Genomic DNA, 20,830 nt, shown 5'->3' with positions numbered 1-20,830 from the left:
AAAGAATGAAATGTATGTGTTGTTCATATATTTTGGATATTAACTCCTCTTCTGATATATGGCTTGCAAAAATTTTCTCCCAGTCTGTAGTTTGCTTTTTATTGTTGATTATTGTTTCTTTTGCTTTGGAGAAGATTTAAGTTTGATATAGTCCCATTTGTGTTGGGAAGTGTTCCTTCCTCTTCTTTTTTGGGAAAGTTTGAGAAAGATTGATATTAATTCTTTAGTAATTATTTGCTGGAATTCACCAGTGAAGCTATCTGGTCCTAGAATTTTGTTTGTTGGGAGGTTTTTGAGTACTGATTCAATCTTCTTACTAGCAATTTGTGTGTTCAGATTTTTTACTTCTTCATGATCCAGTCTTGGTAGATTGAATGTTTCTAGGAGTTTATACACTTCTTCTAGGTTGTCTAATTAATAGTAGTCTCTTAAGGTCCTTTGTATTTCTGTTGTATCAGCTGTAACATCTTTTCACTTCTGATTTTATTTATTTGAGTCCTCTCTCTTTTTTCCTTGATGAGTACAGCTAAAAGTTTGCCAATTTTATCTTTTCAAAAAACCAACTCAGTTTTGTTGTTCTTTTCTATTCTATTTTTTGTTTCTATTTCATTTATTTCTACTCTGATCTTTGTTGTTTCCTTCCTTCTACTAACTTTGGGCTTCATGTGTTCTTCTTTTTCCTGTTCCTTGTGGAGTAAAGTTAGGCTGTGTATTTATCTCTTTTGTTTCTTGATGTAGCTGTTCATTGCCATAAACTTCCCTCTTAGCACTGCTTTTGCTGCATTGCATGTTTTGATATTTTGTATTTCCATTTTCATTAGTCTCAAGGTATTTTTGACTTGTTTGAACTATTGATTTTTCAGTAGTATGTTGTTTAATCTTCACTTCTATATAAATTTTCTTCTTGTAATTGACTTCTAGTTTCATATCATTGTTTTCAGAAAAGATGCCTGATATGATTTCACTCTTCTTAAATTTATTGAGACATGTTTAGTGGCCTAACTTATGACCTATCCTGGAGAATGTTCCATATGCACTTGAGAAGAATGTGTATTCTGATGCTTTGGGATGGAATGTTCTGTATATGTCTGTTATGTCCATCTGGTTTAATGTGTCATGTAAGTCTAATATTTTCTTTTTTGTCTATGTGGTGGATCTATCCATTGATGAAAGTGAGGTATTAAAGTCCCCTACTATTATTGTATTGCTGTCTATTTCTCCCTTTAGATCTGTTAATATTTGCTTTATTTATTTAGGTGCTCCTATGTTGGGTGTATAAATATTTACAAAGGTTGTAACTTCTTGTTGGATTAACCCTTTATCATTATGTAATGACGTTCTTTGTCTCTTACTGCAGTCTTTGTCTAAAGTCTATTTTGTATGATATAAGTATAGCTACTCTGGCTTTCTTCTGACTTCCATTTGCATGAAATATCTTGTTCCATCCCATCACTTTCAGTCTTTTTCTGTCCTTACAACTGGAGCAAGTCTCTTACAGGCAGCATACAGATGGATCTAGTTTTTTAATTCATTCATCCACTTTATGTCTCTTTAATGAAAATTTAGTTCATTTACACTTAAAGGAATTATTGATAAGGTCAGACATTGCCATTTTGTTAATTGTTTTCTGATTTTTTGTAATTTTTCTATTCTTTTCTTCTTCTCTTTCTCTATTCCGTTGTGATTTGATGATTTTCTGTGGTGGTATACTTAGATTCCTTTCTGCTTATCTTTTGCATAATTACTATATGTTTTCACTTTGTGGTTACCATGAGGTTTATATAAAACAACTTATAAGTTTGAATGCAGTCTTACTTCTAGCCACACATTTTATGTTTCAGATTTCACCATTTACATATTTTTATCTTGTATATCCCTTAACAAATTATTGCAGTAATAGTTATTTTCACTACTTTGGTCTTTTAACCTTCATACTAGCTTTATATGTGATTAACTCACATCTTTACAACATTAGGTTAGTCTAAACGTTACTGTATACATCTTTGCTAATGTGGTTTATACTTTCATATGTTTTTCTGTTACTAATTAGTGCTCTTTTGTTTAAGCTTAAAGAAGTTCCTTTAACATTTCTTTTAAGGCCAGTCTACTGGTGATGAACTCATTCAGCTTTTGGCTTGCTGGAAAACTCTTTATGTCTCCTTCAATTCTGAAGGACAACTTTGCTGGATAGAGTATTCTGGCTTGACAGCTCCCCCTCACCCAATATATTGTATATGTTGTGCCACTCCCTTCTTGCCTGCAAGGTTTCTGCTGAAAGATCTGCTGATAATCTTATGGGGTTCCCTTGTACATAACAAGCTGTTTTCTCTCATGCTGTTGTTAATACTCTTTCCTTGACTTTCACTTTTGACAATTTAATTATGATGTGTCTTCGTGTTGGTCTCTTTGTGTTCATCTTATTTGGAAGTCTCTGGGTTTCCAGAATCTGGATTTCTGTTTATCTCCCCAGGTTAGGGAAGTTTTCAGCCATTATTTCTTTAAATAAGTTCTCTTACCCTTTCTCTCTCTCCTCCTTCTGGGATCCCTATAATGCAAATTTTGTTCTGCTTGATGTTGTCCCATAAATCTCTTAAGCTCTCTTTACTTTTTTCATTCTTTTCATTTTTGCTGCTCTGATTGGGTAAGTTCTACTGACCTGTCTTTGAGTTCAATGATCTTTTCTTCTGCTTCTTCTAGTCTGTAGTTGAAACTCTCTGTTGTATTTTTCAGTTCAATGATTGTATTATTCAGTGCTGTGACTTCTATTTGTTACTTTATTATATTTTATATCTCTGTCGAAATTCTCACTTAGTTCATACATTGCTCTCCTGAGCTCAATGTGCATAATTATGACTATTATATGAACTCTTTATCAAGTAAATCACTTATCTCTGTTTCATTAAGGTCTTTTTCTGAGGTTTTATCTTGTCCTTTCTTTGGAACATATTCCTGTTTCTTCATTTTCCTTGACTGAGTCAGTTTTATGTATTAGATAAAACAGTCACTTCTTCCAGTCTCGAAGGTGTGGCCTCATGTAGGAAATGAACTTTATTGTTCAATTCTTCCCTAGCCCTTTGTTGTCTCTCAAACCTTTGTGATTGTCCAAGAAGCCTACTTCACTTTTAGTAGATCCCAGTAGTTGATGGATCCTGTCAGTGTTCCAAAGGGGAGGATCTCAGTCAGCACTTCAATTCAGGCTGATTGGAAGACAGAAGATTGGTTGGCAGCTGTAAAGTATGCTAATATACCTCTTTCAGGGGAAGACTTGGAGATGGGTTTTTCTCTCTGTTCCCTCTGCAGTGAGCCCTTGGCTGATAACCAGTTGAGGACACTTTGTTTCCTACCATCCAACTGAACACATGAACACAAACCCAACTGGCCACCACCAGAGTCAGACTATCGAGGGATGTGTCTCCTGGGTGATAGATACAAAAGCTGGGGTGTCAGATATGTACACATGCTCTGGAGACTTGTGGTTTGGCAGAAGGACAGCATAAAGATAGCACCTGCCACCCTTTATGGTCTTTGGAGAGATTACAGTCAGCTCATATGTGTGTGTTTAATTAGAAGCCTGTCCCTCAGCCCATAGCTATGAAGATAAGCTAGTAGGCCTCTTCCACAGAAATACTAGAGGCATGTTTCAGTATGATGTCTCTGCTTGTTCCATGGGGGTGTATCTGGTTAAGAACTTTTCTTTGTTTGTTACAGCACTACAGGACTTGGAAACATAAACCCCATTGGCCACCAGAGCCAGGTGATCAAGGGATGTTCTCTGGGTGTACTTGCAACACATGGGGCTCTAGATGTCTGTGCAAGCTCCTTTTCAGGAGGTGCCAGTGACCTGGAGTAAGGCAAAAGGAGAGAGCAAAGATAACACCTGCCCTCTGAGGTCTCTGGAGAGGATTACAGTTGGCCCTTAGATGTGTGTTTACTCAGACGCTTGCCCCTCAAGCTGCTGCTGAGAAGATAAGCTAATAAGTGTTTTTCATAGAAAGACTGGGCATTTTAGTCTCCTGCCTCTTTGATGTGCCTGGGATGTAGCCAGTTAAAATTCTTTTTCCATTTGTTACACTCCTGAGGGACCTGCAAATGTAAGCTCTGCTTGCTACCAAACCTAGGCAATCAAGGGGCATCCCCTGGAAAGGAGCCATAATAACTAGGGTGCTAGGTGAGTACAGAAGTTCCTTTCCAGGAGATACCCATGACCTGGAGTGAGGCAGATGGAGAGTGCAACTATGATACCTGACCACCTCCATCTTTCAGTAGCCCCCGAGAGGTGTGTTAAATTAGATGCCTGCCCCTCAAGTCAAAGCTTTAAGATAAGGAAATAGGCCTCTTTTACAGAAAGATTTGGTGCTTCTGTGCTGGGCCCTGGGCCAGATGTTTCTCTGTGAGCCCTTTAATAACTGTCTCACAAAAAGCCTTTTGTGGATCTCATGAGTGCAAGCCCCATTGGCTTTCAAAGCTAGATGTTTTAGAGGCTTGTCTCTCACGTGCACATTGTAAATGTTGGGTTCAAACCCTTCACTTCTCAGGGAGAAACTCGAAGTTGTGAGCTATATCTGGATTGTGGGGTGCCACACTGGAGGTGGGGCTTATGGTGAGATTGTGTCTCAGCCTCTCCTACAAGTTTTGATGTGTGATTTTTCTTGTTATCTGATGTGTAGGAGCGACTCAGCTAGTTTTTGGGTTTTATCAGATGCAAATGTACTGGAATTAGCTGCATATTTGATGTGTCTGTGGGAAGAAATGAGTTCAGGATTCTCCTACATTGCCGTCTTAACTAGGACCCTGTACAAGTGTGCCTAAACACTGCACTATATGCATTGCAGAGTTTGTATAACTTCCATTCACTGATACAACAGAGCTCTCTAAAGTGGTAAGCAAGTAGCATTCTTTTTTTTTTTTAACTTTTTATTAAGATTATGATAGTTTACAACCTTGTGAAATTTCAGTTGTACATTATTGTTAGTCATGTTGTAGGTGCAAAACTTCACCTTTTGTGCTCTCCCCCCACCCCCCCTTTCTCCTGGTAAGCACCAATCAATTCTCTTTGTCTCTATGTTTAACTTCCACCTATGAGTGGACTCATACAGAGTTCATCTTTCTCTGTCTGGCTTATTTCACTTAACATAATACCTTCAAGGTTCATCCATATTGCTGTGAAAGGACGATTTTGTCTTTTTTATGGCTGAGTAGTATTCCATTGCATATATACACCATATCTTCTTTATCCAGTCATCAGTTGATGGGAATTTAGGTTGCTTCCATGTCTTGGCTATTGTAAATAATGCTGCAATGAACATAGAGGTGCATGGAACTTTTGGAATTGCTGATTTCAAGTTCTCTGGGTAGATACCCAGTAGTGGGATGGCTGGGTCATAAGGTATTTCTATTTTTAAGTTTTTGAGAAATCTCCATACGGTTTTCCATAGTAGCTGCATCAGTTTGCATTCCCACCAACAGTGTATGAGCGTTCCTTTTTCTCCACAACCTCTCCAACATTTGTCACTTTTTGTTTTGTATATTTTTACCATTCTAACAGCTGTAAGGTGATATCTTAGTGTAGTTTTGATTTGCATTTCCCTGATGATTAGTGATGATGAGCATCTTTTCATGTGTCTATTGGCCATCCGTATACCTTCTTTGGAGAAATGTCTGTTCAAGTCCCCTGCCCATTTTTTGATCGGGTTGCTTGATTTTTTGTTGTTGAGCTGTGTGAGTTCTTTATATATGATGGAGATTAACCCTTTGTCTAATAAATAACTTGTAAATATTTTTTCCCAATTAGTGGGTTGTTTTTTTTATTTCAATCCTGTTTTCCCTTGCCTTGAAGAAGCTCTTTAGTCTGATGAAGTCCCATTTGTTTATTCTTTCTATTGTTTCCTTCGTCTGAGGAATTACGGTGTCTGAAAAGATTCTTTTGAAACTGATGTCAAAGAGTGTACTGCCTATATTCTCTTCTAGAACACTTATTGTTTCAGGCCTAATCTTTAGGTCTTTGATCCATTTTGAGTTTATTTTGGTGAATGGTGAAAAAGAATGGTCAATTTTCATTCTTTTACATGTGGCTTTCCAGTTTTCCCAGCACCACTTGTTGAAGAGACTTTCTTTTCTCCATTGTAGGCTCTCAGCTCCTTTGTCGAAGATTAGCTGTCCATAGATGTGTGGTTTTATTTCTGGGCTTTCAATTCTATTCCATTGATCTGTGAACCTGTTTTTGTCCCAGTACCATGCTGTTTTGATTACTGTAGCTTTGTAGTACGCTTTGAAGTCAGGGATTTTGATGCCTCCGGCTTTGTTCTTCTTTCTCGGGATTGCTTTAGCAATTCGGGGTCTTTTGTTGCCCCATGTGAATTTTAGGATTCTTTGTTCCATTTCTGTAAAGAATGTCATTAGGATTCTGGTTGGGATAGCGTTGAATCTGTAGATTGATTTAGGTAGTATGGCCATTTTAACTATGTTTATTCTTCCAATCCATGTGCATGGAATGTCTTTCCATCTCTTTATGTCATCATCAATTTCTTTCAGGAAAGTCTTGTAGTTTTTGCTGTATAGATCTTTCACTTCCTTGGTTAAATTTATCCCAAGGTATTCTATTCTTTTTGTTGTGATTGTGAATGGGATTGAGTTCTTGAGTTATTTTTCTGTTAGTTCATTGTTAGCATATAGAAATGCTACTGATTTATGTATGTTGATTTTATACCCTGCAACTTTGCTGTAGCTGTTTATTATTTCTAATAGTTTTCCTATGGATTCTTTGGGGTTTTCTATATATAAGATCATGTCATCTGCAAACAATGAGAGTTTTACTTCTTGATTGCTTACTTGGATTCCTTTTATTTCTTTTTCCTGCTGAATTGCTCTGGCCAACACCTCCAGTACTACGTCGAATAAGAGTGGTGAAAGTGGGCACCCTTGTCTTGTTCCTGTTCTCAGAGGGATGGCTTTCAGTTTTTGTCCATTGAGTATGATGTTGGCTGTGGGTTTGTCATATATGGCCTTTATTATGTTGAGGTACTTTCCTTCTATATCCATTTTATTGAGGGTTTTTATCATAAATGGATGTTGGATCTTGTCAAATGCTTTCTCTGCATCTATTGAGATGATCATGCTGTTTTTGTTTCTCATTTTGTTAATGTAGTGTATCATGTTGATTGACTTGCAGATGTTGAACCATCCCTGTGTCCCTGGTATAAATCCCACTTGATCGTGGTGTATCAATTTTTCCTTTTATGAATTGTATTTTTGTTGTCAAGTCTAGGAAATTTCCACTAACCTTAGGTCCTGGAAATTTTCTTATATTTTTTCTAAAAGTTTCATATTTTATATTTAAGTTTATGATTGTGTAATAAATAACTTGACTGGCCTTTGTCCCTAGTTCCTAGGAGATAACCACTAAACCTTTGGAATTTCCTGAGTGATTGGAGTGCCTTTTGTCCCTTTTTCTTTGGCCCTTGGGACCACACTTGCTAGTTTATGCTAACAATGTGACTCATGGTGAACCTCTAGAGAGTTTATGCTAATGAGATAACTCAAGATGGATACTGGCCACACCAGAAAGACCAGTTATGTGAGTGGAGGGTTGGGGCTTTGAGCCACATGATATCAACCTTTGGAGAGAAAAGGGAACTGGAGATGAAGTTCAACCACATGGTTGATGATTCAATCAATCATGCTTATACAGTCATGCATTGCTTAATGATAAGCAATCTCTCTTCTGAGAAATGCATCATTAGGCAATTTCATCATTGTGAAAACATCAGAGAGTATACTTACACAAACCTAAATTGTATAGCCTACTACACACCTAGGCTATATGGTACTAATCTTATGAAACCACAATTATGTATGCAGTCTTACATTGACCAAAACATCATTATGTGGCACACAACTGTATAAAGAAACTCTAATAAAAACTCTGGACACTGCAGCTCAGGTTGTGTTTCCTGACTGGCATGACAATGAATAAGGCATTCTGCAGGTTCATGATGGTGGTGCTGGCAGAGGCATTATAAGCAACGAAGGCAAATCTATATCCAGATATTTATCTATTTCATTGAGGAGAAATCTTTCCCTCCATGATGAAAAGGGGCTAATTTAATCAGTCTGCTACCAGATGGCTGTCAGCCATATCACAGCCATGCATAGCATGAGGAAATAAGCCAAACCCTCCCCAGAAATGAAAAGTTAAAGCATATGTCTTTGAAGACACTGTTATGTAACAGAAACAACATGATTAACTGTTTAGCTCTAGACAAGTGGGTTAAATTTCTAGGTTTGAGAACCTTTACACAATTAAAAATGATTGAGTACCTATATAGTGAAGAATTAATTTTATCCAAATAGATGTCTGGTCTTTGCCCTCAGCTACTGGGTAGTGATCTCTAGGTCCCTAGAATGTCCTCCTCAATAGGAACATCTTTGCCTGGAGCTTTGGCCACTGGACAGTTTAACAGTGTAATTCAAGGTGGGGTCTTTGGAACATGCTGTATCAGTTCCAATCTATGGAATAACTTGAGACTAAAGGTATTAGCCTGTACCTCCAGGAGGGGCTGGAGACTAATAGTCAGCCATGCAGGCAGTATGTAATTGAGCCCTAGTAAGAACTCTAGACACCAAAAGTTCAGGTGACCTACACTGGTTAGCTATACTCTTTAGGTATTGTCACATATCACAGTCATGAGAGCAATGCATCCCTTTGGAACTTTCTCAGATCTCACCTTGTGTGTCTCCTCTAGTATGTATTATTTGCCCATAATGAACATCACTGTGAGTATAATAGGCTTCAGTGAGTTATGTGAGTCATTCTAGTGAATTATCAAACCTGAGAAGGTCATGGGAACCTCTGAATTTGTAGCCATGTGGTCAGAAGTGGGAGTGGCTTGAGGACTCCTGAACTTATAGCTGGTGTCTGATGTGAGAGCAGTCTTGTGGAGGACTATACCCTTAACATATGAGGTATGGCCCAACACATTGCAGGCATCCATTCTGAGTAATTTTTGCATAAAGTGTGAGATTTAGGTTGAGATTTAGTTTTATACTTACATATGTTCAATTGTGTCAAGAGCATTTGACACAAATCTGTTGGTCTATGTCACTCTCCAAATGGATCTGGAACGCATGTATGACTTTGTAATGTCATGCATTGGTCATTTGGAAAATACCTGTTTAGTGAGTTATCTAACCTAGTGTTTTAGTTTTTTTTCCCGAGGAAGATTAGCCGCCCTAAGCTAACATCTGCCAATCCGTCTCTTTTTTCTGAGGAAGACTGGCTCTGAGCTAACATCTGTGCCCATCTTCCTCTGCTTTATATGTGGGACGCCTACCACAGCATGGCTTGCCAAGCGGTGCCATGTCCGCACCCGGGATCCAAACTGGCGGACCCCGTGCCGCCGAAGCGGAACATGCGCACTTAATTTATGCACCACCTGACCTGCCCCTAACCTCGTGGTTCTTAACTGAGGGTGATTTAACCCTCTAAGAAATGTTTTGCAATGTCTGGAAACAAATTTGGCTGTCACGTTTGGGGGTTGCTGCTAAGTAGAGGCCAAAGATGCTGCTAAACACCTTACAATGCACATAACAGCCCTTCACAACAAAGAATTGTGCAGCCCCAAGTGTCAATAGTTCTAAGTTGGGAAACCCTAGTCTATTTAATGCTGACATATTTCATTATATAAAATGAAAAATTTTATTTGTTAACATCCTCAGCAATATTTTTGGGAAAGTCTGTAAGTATTAGGAAGCTGTGAAGATCCATAGTGGATATAAGTTCCCCAAAACCTATAAGCTCAAACTTTATCATTTACAACCTATATTTTCTGTCAGAACTAACTATAGTGGAGCCATTTAAAATGGAATCAGAGCTGCCTTTCCAGAGAAACTGCCTTGCTGTCTTGAATCTTGCACTGGGTCAAACCTTTGAACTGGTCAAAATGGCAATTGTTTTACAAGCAATTGTTTGAGAAGTTGGGAAGAGAATGGACATCCGGATCACAAAGACTGAGGATTATCGACTTTCTGAAAATAGAAACGATTGTCAATCAATGTTTAACCAAGATTAGCTCTCTGCCTCCAACTCCCATTAAAATTCTTTGTAGTAAGTATTCTTACTAACACTGTAATAATAACTCCTTTAAAAGTCCCTGCCTTTTACTCCCTAGGGGGACACTATTTGTGTTTCTACCTTAATCTGTGCTCCCTGAATTGCAATTCTTGAGATGCCAAATAAATTTTTTGCTTCTCTTGCAGTTTATGCCTCTTATTTGTTGACATTTCAGTTATTTTTCTTCATGTTACAAAGCACATTTCACTCATTTTCAAGAAACTGTCTTAGAAATAGCAAAGCCTGAAGAAGTGTTTGTCAGTCATTTTTGCAATTGAAATTGGTGTTCCATGGAAAAAGGAGTTACTATTTCCCACAACGACTTAACTTGCTTTACTCAAGAGGGCCATCATACTTGCATATGGTATAAATGCTTTATGGGTACTCACCTCCGTTTTCTTTTTGCCGTGAATGTGTGAAATGACTAATACAATGACTAATAATACAGCTTGGTGTCACTGCTTTGAGTAAAGTAGTAGCAGATTTACCCACCATTGCTTTTGAACCGTCAGTGAAAATGTCAACACAGTGGAAAAAGCACATTATCTTTTTATTATTATTAGAAAAAAATTTGAACTTATAGACCCCCTGCAAGAATCTCAGGGATTCCCAGGGACCCAACGATCATACTTTGAGAACTTGCACTCTAGATTTGTGTGAGATAAATAAGCCTCTGTTTGGTTAAGGTACCATTAATTAGCTTTTTAAATATAAAATAATTTGTATCTATAGTTGTCAAACCATCTTCTGCAGACTTGACAAAAAGTCAGCAGTTACACAGGGATACTTTACAAAAAAATATTTTTCTCTTTTTTCCAGCTTTATTGAGATAAATGGACAAATAAAAATTGTGTATATTTAAGGTATATAATACGATGTTTTGAAATACATATACATTGTGAAATGATTACCGTAATGAAGCTAATTAACGTATCCATCACCTCACATAATTATCATTTGTGTGTGGGGGGAGGGTAAGAGCACTTAAGATCTACTCTTTTGGCAAATTTCAAGTATCCAATATGGTATTATTAACTATAGTCATCATACTGTACATTAGATCTCTGGAATTTTTTTATCTGCATAACTAAAAGTTGAGACTCTTGAATTTATAGTGACTTACTTCAAATTCTGAAAGAGGATAAGTATAAGGAGTTAAGAAGCAACCCTTTTTCCATAGTTTAAATGTTTATTTTTGATTGTAATTAAAGGCTTGAAATCACTGCAATACCCACCATTAATGTTCTGCTAAATAATATAGAACTTTCATATATACTAGATTAGGGTAAACCATACAGTGGAAAAAAACACTATCTGTATTAGAGAATACTATTTTCCATTGGGGAAAAAATGAGATAAATCTATATACTAAAGTGGAATAATCTTCCAGAAATATCAAGTGAAGAGACCATGGTACAGAGCCATTCTTTGATTCTGTTTGCTTTTTCTCTTTGCTATACCAATATATATTTCCTTTTAAAACATGCCTCATATTATCTGTATCTTTGTGTTGTACTCAAAAGTAGGGTAGCATGTCCTTATCAGGCAGTTCTGCCTAGAAATCAGCACAACGTGCTCTCTTGTACTTCTCCTCCCTTGTTCCAAACTGTTGCAAACACAGTGAATATTTGGTCCATAACTGGAGACAGTGGAAACGACACCAGCTTTGGAGTTAGTTCAGACCTGCATCTGCTGCATAGCTGAAATCTTGGGCAAGTAAGTTACTTAATTTTTCTGAATCCAAATTTTCTCACTTGGCATATGGCATTGAAAATTTGTGTGTCTCATATCTACTATGAAGACTAAAGGAGGTAAAGCACATAAGCACTCAGCACAATGCTAGGTGCATAGTAAGTGCTTCATAAATGACAACTATCGTTAATTTACTTCAGGGTCTAAGGGACTTGTTTAGATTTTATGAGCTCTGCTTTCCCAATTCTCTTTCTATAAATACATTGTACAGTCCAGCCCTCCCTGGTAAACTGCTCTGGAAAGGTAAGTAATTATAAGAGTCTGCCTGGTTCTTTTGGTACTTTTTAAAGGAAAATTCCATATTTCCCTTTCTCCTGCCCAGAGAGTCCTTTAAAGAAGAAGAATATTCTTTGTCCTCTTGATTTCAAAGTGGAGTTTATCTTTCTTTAGATGCCTTTTGTGTGTTTATGGTTAAATGCATTACTGTATGTTATAAGTTGAATATTATAAATTATTTATTGTATAAAAGCCTGTTTAGCAAAACAGCCACAATTTAAAACAAGTCAACAATAGTTTGTACTAAAAGCTAAAACCTGAGATAATGTCTACACTAGACTTTCTTATTGACTTAAATTATATTGTAGAAATATAACCTTTTAAAATAGTTTTTAAAAAGTTTTATTTCTTCATTTTTAGCTCTTTCAGTCTGGCATGGCAGAAAAACCAATGAATATGTCCACACAAATACCTGATGAAGAAGATGTGGTTGAGTATATCTTTCAAATAGAACTCTCCATTCTGTACTTCAATAAGATAGTGTAGCTTTAAAATACTGACTCAGAAAACGGATAGAGATCTAGAAGATAAAGGCTTATGTTTGTTATGTTTGGACATGAATTAGCTTTTATATCGATTGACGTTAAATATCAATGATGGTTAAATATTTACTGCATATTTCTTGAGTCTGCAAGGCCTTTTTAATAGTTCAAAAGACTATTCCTATTTAACACTAAGGAATAACAAATTAAAACTTCAGAACCTCCCATTAGGTGAGAACAACAGTACTATTTTGATCCATATGCTTGTGGAACTTTATGTACTGTTAATAAGTAACTTTAAAATGCAGTTATTTTAGGAAGTGGTTGAGTGGCTGCTTCTTTATTGCTTTACTGAATGGGAGAATGAATTAAGTTCCATTTAAGATGAGCTTCTATACTAGTGAGAAGATAAAATAATTCACATAAAAATTTACACTAAAAGAGAGTAGAATGTATGAATGGGTGAAAACTGGGTTTTAGAATTCTTTTTGACCAAAATGTCAAATATATACATGAATACTGAGCTATGTTAAATAGTGTTTGTTTATGTTTTAATAACTAATGGCTCTCATTGTTTTCTCTTCCTCCAAACATGCGTGTTTTTCTATATCTTAGTTTGAACCAACAAACTCATATTTTTTTCTCCTCTCTTTCTCCCTGTTACTTCTCTGAAGTTAATGGCTTATTCCATCTTTATTTTTCTATCAGCCACATTTTTAAAATCACCCTTGATTCATCTTTCTTCATTGCTTTTGTGAAAGTACTGTCAAAGTCATGGCTTAGTGACTAAATCACTGGATTATGCCCATTCCATATTATCTTTGACTCCCCTTCTGCATTTAAATCATGGTGAATGCTCTTTTGTTTATGCAACATTAAAATCACAAAATTTTAGAATTAGAAGGAATCCCAAAGGCCAATTAATCAAACTTTAACTTGATATATAAATGATTGCTACAAACCATTTAGTACATAATCTTCCACTCTGTTTTTGAACCCTTCTACAATTGGCAACTTAGTTTATTCTCTCTATTAAATATTAAAAATAATGTTCTTGCAAAGATAGTTTCAAACAATGGGAAAGAGAAAACACTTCTCTGAACCTAGGTTTTTTTTTTAAATCAGGAATAAGTAATCTTTGGACAACTTTTCATATCAGCACATACAGATCAACCTTATTCTTAATAGTTCTGTACTGTTGCTGTTATGAAAGTACTTTTCTTCAATAACCACTCCCCTCTTGGTAGCTATAAGGTAATTTGGGTTTTTCTTGTTTTTGATTTTTTACTATTCTATACAATGCTGCATTGAATATCCTCCTACATAGCTTTTCATGGACACATTGAATTATTTTTCTGGAAATGGAAGTGTTGAGTCAGAAAGTATATGGAATTTAAAATTTGATAGTAATTATCAAATCACTCTATAAAGATATTATGCCAATTTATACTTCAGCCATCAATATGTGAGAATGCCTGGTTTTTTGTCTCTTTCCTATATTGGAATTCAAGGTTTAAGTAGACACATTTAATTTTTGGATGCCTTTAATTATGAGAAAATTTTTGTCATATATTATATGACATTTGCTCCTTGGAACTTGTCCTCCTTTCACCACTCTCTCGAATGTCACAAAATGAATGAAATTCTTTTTCGATATGACAGTCTTCATGTGTTTTCATATCTATTCCTCTAAAATGCCTCTTTTCCTCACACTTCAAATATCCAGTTTTCTCACTTTTTAAAAAAATTGAGATATAACTGACATATAACATTGCAGTAGTTTTAGATATGCAACGTAATAATTTGATAAATGCGTATATTGCAAAATGATTACCAAAATAAGTTCAGGTAATATCTATTGCCAAACATAGTTATAATTTTTCCTTTTGTGATGAGAACTTTGAAGATCTACACTCTTCTCACAGTGTTTTTTTTTTAAAGACTTTATTATTTTTTTTCCTTTTTCTCCCCAAAGCCCCCCAGTACATAGTTGTATATTCTTTGTTGTGGGTCCTTCTAGTTGTGGCATGTGGGACGCTGCCTCAGCGTGGTTTGATGAGCAGTGCCATGTCCGCGCCCAGGATTCGAACCAACGAAACACTGGGCCGCCTGCGGCGGAGCATGGGAACTTAACCACTCGGCCACGGGGCCAGCCCCTCACATAGTGTTTTAACTTAAGTTCTGTTACTAGCCTAGTCACTCTCCCTTGGGGTCTTTCCTTAATATCTCCCTCTCTCCTTCTCTCTCTCTCTCTTCCTGTCATTCTCCCTTCCTCTTTTTTCCACCTTCTCTTTCCCTTTTTCCAGGGTATTTAATGGGCAGTGACACTGTACCAGGAACTATACAAAATGTGGAATGATATACAGTGTTCTAGTGTCCTTCCTGGAGTTGAAGATAAATTTACAAGAAAGATTTGACCAGTAGAGATAAGTTCAGATTGCCCATTCTTTATCTGGATACACTGATTATCATAGGTTTTTTTCTCTGAAGTTGTGTTACCAAATCAGGTTAGTTTTTGCCCACCGCCTAGGAAGCCAAACACTGAGACTATGAGATTGCAGCAGAGAGAGAGTTTAATCACAACACAGCCATGTGAGGAAGTGAGAGCATGAGCTTCAAATCCACTTCCCTGGAAATGTGGACTCAAGGATATTTATGAGTTAGGGGGGCAAGGTGGTCTGAAGTGTGGAGATCCGTGATTGGAGGTGAGGAGAAGTGAGGTAATTGATGATCTGCACAGGCGTAGTCAGACTTCACGCCTCTTCATAGGACCCACGTTCACAAAATGGCGGTGTTAGCATGACCTGAGGGTGGAGTTTTTAGCCAATTGACATCAAAAGGTCACCTATTGGACATCTCTGCAGGCCCGGTTGATGAGTTGGTGGTCTCAACTGGCCTGTAGTGGACGAGGAATTCCAATTTCTGAATAACTACTCATCCACCAATTACCATGGTGACCAAGGCTCTAGGGAGATGTTTTCTATAGGAACCTAGTGGGAGTCAGAGAGCATATTCCCTAAACAGCACAGTTAACAACAAGTGGGTTAAACAGCTAAAAGCTATAATCAGTAATTGCAAAAAGGAAAAAAACCTTTAGTTCCTAGCTACTTAATCATCAGTGGCTAACTCTTTGCTGGTTTCAGTTGTTTTACAATATTAAGTCTTTATACATCAACTAAGTTTCTTGCTTCTTTTCCCTTTTTGTGCTTTTATGAAGCTTTATTTGCCTTTAAGCCATGGGTTGTAAATGCAGCATATTCATTTGGATTTTACCTAGCTTTCTCACTTGTCACAATATTTTCTATAATTGGCATTGTATTGATTCTTTTTTCTGTCTCCTAGTCTGGCAAGTCATCATCTCCTTTTTAGACTAACCTTTTCACCTCCTGAGAGTGGGCATTTCCCATTTCTCATTTTTGGGCCTTTTGTTCTTCTTTATCTGCTTTCAAGCCTCCACTGTGTTCAAATGTATCCAGTCGCTTTCAGGATATGTCTATACTTTCCTTAAAATTAAAATTCTAAAACTCAAACTTATCTTTCTCTCACACACAAAAAATACTAGCTTTCTCCTCTGATTTTCTTATCACTGATCATTGTAGCTGGTTAGCTGTCAAGTTCTTTTGATTCTTTTTTTCAGAACATCTCCCTCATCTCTGTTTTTTTTTTTTTTTTTTTTTCCATTCACACCAGTAACTTTATCACTGATTTTTTTTGGGGAAGTGGGCCCACAACTCATCTTCTGGCTCTGGTTTCCTCTCCAGGCCACTTTGCATATCAGTTCCTTATTCATCTTTTTGAAATGCTTATTTCTTCTACTATTCCCTTGCTCAAAATGTCCAGTCACTGCCCATTACCATTTAGATAAAATCTATATTCCTTAGCTTCATATTCCAAACTCTAGAGAGTTGGGGTTCTTTTTCTCTTTTCAATTTTCCTTACTTCAGTTTCCCAATTTAAATCTTTCCCTTTATGTAGGGAAGTTCCTTACTACACAAAGGCACATAGTCTATACTTCTACTTCTAAGCCCATTGCCATATTTGCCTCTTGTTCATAATACTTATCTCCTCCATACACATTTATCCTTTTAGTGCCAATCTACTATCTTTTTGAATTATCCTTAACTACTTCATACCATAGTCATCTATCCTTCTTCCAAATTCCTATATTATTTATTGACTTTTGTATAATTTTCGTACTCAGTATGATATTAACAAATATTTTAACTTTTTTTGCATGGCTTTTATTCTCATTGAAATTGCAGGCTCTTCATAAATAAGGGTCGACTTATAGAACATTAGAATGTGAAAGAATTTTAAGCTCACCTGGTCAAATGATCTCATTTTACAAAAGAGAAAACAGAGGCACCAGTGACTATCCCAAAGGCTCACAATAACTAGTGACTTTTCTTATTCAGTTGTCACCAGTGCCACTGGAAAAGAGTGAGTACAGGTTAAACATCAGGGCTTGTCAGAGCTTAGAGTCTTTTATAATTTATAGACTATAACTTTATGTACATTAGCCCATTTGCTAGATATAGTTCATGTGTACTTGCTATCATGATGAATTAAAATAATCTATGATTAGTACTTCCATTTCATGTAAATATATACAAAATAATCTTTTAAATGGTATTTTAAGTCTTATATTTTTATATACTTACTTTACTTCTTAATTTGCTTTATCTGTGGATGGTGCAAAGGTGACTTCAAGAACAAGATTTGAATGATCACAAATTCCAAATTAGTAGAATCTGAACCGTTTAAGTTTTCTACATAGATATAGGCATTTTATAAAAATAAATACTATAAGAAAGAACTTTTGGCTCATTAGAAGACATTTCTTAAGAAATAGTGCTGATGGCCAGCCCTGGTGGCCTAGTGGTTATGTTTGGCGTGCTCCACTTTGGCAGCCTGGGTTTAGTTCCCCAGTATGGACCTACACCACTCATCTGTTAGTAGCCATGCTGTGGGGGTAGCCCACATAAAAGGACAAAAAGGGAAGATCGACAACAGATGTTAGCTCAGGGTGAATCTTCCTCACCAAAAAAGAAGGAAATGATGATACTATGGAAACTCCTGCTTGCACTATTTGCTTTGTGGTTGAGAACTTGATGCTAATGAGACAAATGTTTCTGGTCCTTTCCTGATAAGACAATGGGCTGTATTTTGTTCCATGGACACACAAGGCACTTTGATCTGGTACCTCCCTGAGCTACAGTTTTAAAAGTGAGAGAATACTATCACAAGGGAGTCTAGGGCAGAGAGGACAGTGGAGTGTCCAAATCTATTATTGCTACACTAAAGTAATCTTCAGATTATATGGATCAGAATGTTCTCTTCATAAGTTGAGAAGAGCTCAGCCCTCTTCTAAAAACACAGATAGTGAAGAGTTGAATATTACTTTCTGATTTCTTATTTGATTGTATTTTCAATTTAGTATTGCCAAATACATTGTCTTTAAATATAAAATCCTCATAGAATTTCTACCAATTATTCCTTAGTTGATTTCTGGTATTTAGGGCAAAGGTCCTATCCCTACCATTCATTTTTCATTCAACATATACTAATTCAACCAACAGCTATTTAGAACCACAGTGAGCTAGGAACTAAGAATTTAAAAGAATAAAATTCTACTTCAGGGAGCTCTAAGTGTACCAAACTCTGTGTCTTTGGGTAAATCATGTAAACTGTTTGGATCTTAATTCCTTATTTTGACATGGGAGGATTAAATTATTTCTGATGCTAATCACAGTGACACTATTAATTCAATACAAATATTCTCCTTATATCTATTGTATCTGTTTATATTAGAGTACTTATGGAAAGGGAAGTGGCATAATTTTATTTTCTATGCAAAGAGTATTTTTCGTTTGAAGCATGCTTTTATTTAGGACTACCAACTCTGTGCTTTCTTTCTGAAGATAAGATTTTTAAATAGTTTCAAACTATTGACCACACTGTTCAAAATATTTATGCTAAAAATCTTACCAGTGCCCTGGGTGTATTTTTGAAGAAGAAGATTAGCCCTGAACTAACATCTGCTGCCAACCCTCCTCTTTTTGCTGAGGAAGACTGGCCCTGAGCTAACATCCGTGCCCATCTTCCTCTACTTTATATGTGGGACACCTACCACAGCATGGATTGCCAAGTGGTGCCATGTCTGCACCTGGGATCCAAACCAGTGAACCCTGGGCCACTGAAGTGGAACATGCACACTTAACTGCTGTGCCACCAGGCTGGCCCTGCCCTGGGTTCTTGTCATTCCCCAGGATAGATATCAACAGAGACAACAAGCAAGAGTGAGATGATAGAAGATTTATTAGCTTGTGCACAAGGGAAACAATCATGGAAAGGGAAGAAGGGAGAGAGAGATAGAAGCGAGTGGCTCTCTGAATAGCCATACTATAGGGTTTTTATCAGGTTGGGGCAGGGGATGGGTCTTCTATCATGGCATGTAGAGGTGGGGTTGTGCTTGCACCTGCACTGTCACACAGCATGCTACTTCATGTGTCACATGTATCATTAGTGTGCTAGCTCTCCACCCCTGGGTGTGAGTTTTACTATGGTAATGAGGCAAAAGGCAACTGTCAGCCAACTCCGGGATCCTAGGGTGCATTAATAAGCCCAGGAAAGTCCTAAGGCAGTGGAATGTGGATCATGGTGGTCTCTGTATGATTCTCTTAGCTTACTGATTGGTTTGGACCTTATCTTGTTAGGCCAGGGGACTTGTGGCTTCCCTGGGGGACAACTCTATCTTGTTAGGCTGGTTTTTGTCTCAAAAACATGATATAGTAAATCTATTTTACTCTTACTACTGAACTCAATTAAGAGTCTCATAGCAGGGTAATCCAGGGAGTGGTAGGAAAGTTGAAAGGAAATATGGAATTGGAATATAAAGAACAGTAATTCCACAATTATTAATTTTGATGCTCAAATATGCAACATTTGGCTAGCAGGTGCCATTTTACAGATTCTCCTGTGCTTTTTTTTTTTTTTAAAGATTGGCACCTGGGCTAACAACTGTTGCCAATCTTCATTTTTTTTTTTTTTCTGCTTCATCTTCCCAAACCCCCCATACATAGTTGTATATCTTAGTTGCAGGCCCTTCTAGTTGTGGGATGTGGGATGCCACCTCAACGTGGCCTGACGAGCGGTGCCATGTCCGTGCCCAGGATCGGACCCTGGGCCGCCGCAGCGGAGCGCGCAAACTTAACCACTCGGCCACGGAGCCAGCCCCACCTCCTGTGCTTTTAAGATTGCATTTGATATCGTATGATCCCATTCGTAAGTAGAAGATAAAAACAGCAAATAAGCACATAGAAACAGAGATTGGATTGGTGGTTACTGGAGGGGAAAGGAGAAGGGAGGAGGGAAAAAAGGGTGATTAGGCACGTGTGTTGTGATGGATGGTAATTAATCTTCGGCTGGTGAACATGACGTAATCTACACAGAAATCAAAATATATTAGAATGAACTCCTGAAATTTATACAATGTTATAAACCAATGTTATTACCACACAAAAAAATTTTAAATAAATAAATAAATAAATAAATGAGCACTTTTTAAAGAAAAGATTTCATTTGAGTCACTATATACGGGGAGAAAGGACATTTTAATATTTTTTCTAATGTATAAACATGACATATATTTCCATTATTTAGTTCTATTTTATTCTCTCATTTTTTTTGTGTGTAAATTTCTTACATACCTTTTATTAATTTAACTCCTATGTATTTTAAATTTGTTGATGCTACTTTAAATGCACTTTTAAATTTCCTTTTTTTTCAGTTGTTTGATGCTAGTGTGTAGAAACACTATTGACTTTTTTGGTGAATATAAAACAATTTAATTGTTTTTACACAAACAAAATTTCAATTCTATTTGATTGTATTAGAGTTTCTAGAAAAACACATAGTAGCTTGGCTGTACATTTTCAGAAAGACTAATCAACTGTAGAACATTTCATCGTGCTTCCAGATAAGAACAGTCTCTGATTAAAGCTGGTAAAGATTTCCTTTGAATTAACTTCATGGCATAGATTCTCTAATTTGAGTATACTCTAAAATACATTGCCTGAGTAATCTTACTAAAACTATAATTTTTGGCTTCTACTTTTAACTTCAAAATTTTTAATTGTTGGTCCATTTATTCATTGATTTTGTCATTCATTTTGGAAATATTTACTATGTACCAGGCGCTCTAAAAACCATG

At 36.7% G+C, this 20,830-nt stretch overlaps 1 protein-coding gene across 3 annotated transcripts in view; it reads left to right on the top strand.

Annotated features, from left to right (window-relative positions):
• The window catches only part of SEPTIN14 (septin 14), a 144,169-nt gene that overhangs the window by 21,767 nt on the left and 101,572 nt on the right, over positions 1 to 20,830 (top strand). The window contains exons 2-3 of one of the 3 annotated variants that reach the window (XM_070231839.1): positions 11,730 to 11,824; positions 12,497 to 12,565. The exons of 1 other annotated variant lie outside the window; for it this stretch is intronic. In XM_070231839.1, coding sequence (XP_070087940.1) covers positions 12,512 to 12,565 — 54 coding nt within the window. In that variant the 5' untranslated portion in view covers positions 11,730 to 11,824; positions 12,497 to 12,511. Of the gene's footprint in view, positions 1 to 9,831; positions 11,825 to 12,496; positions 12,566 to 20,830 lie in introns of those variants that run through there. One more of the 3 variants, XM_023655565.2, reaches the window with a different exon arrangement.

The sequence above is a fragment of the Equus caballus genome, chromosome 13 (assembly GCF_041296265.1).
Source record: "Equus caballus isolate H_3958 breed thoroughbred chromosome 13, TB-T2T, whole genome shotgun sequence".
Classification (NCBI taxonomy): Eukaryota; Metazoa; Chordata; class Mammalia; order Perissodactyla; family Equidae; genus Equus; species Equus caballus.
The sequence above is the reverse complement of the archived record's forward strand: the minus strand, read 5'-3'. Positions and strand labels throughout refer to the sequence as shown.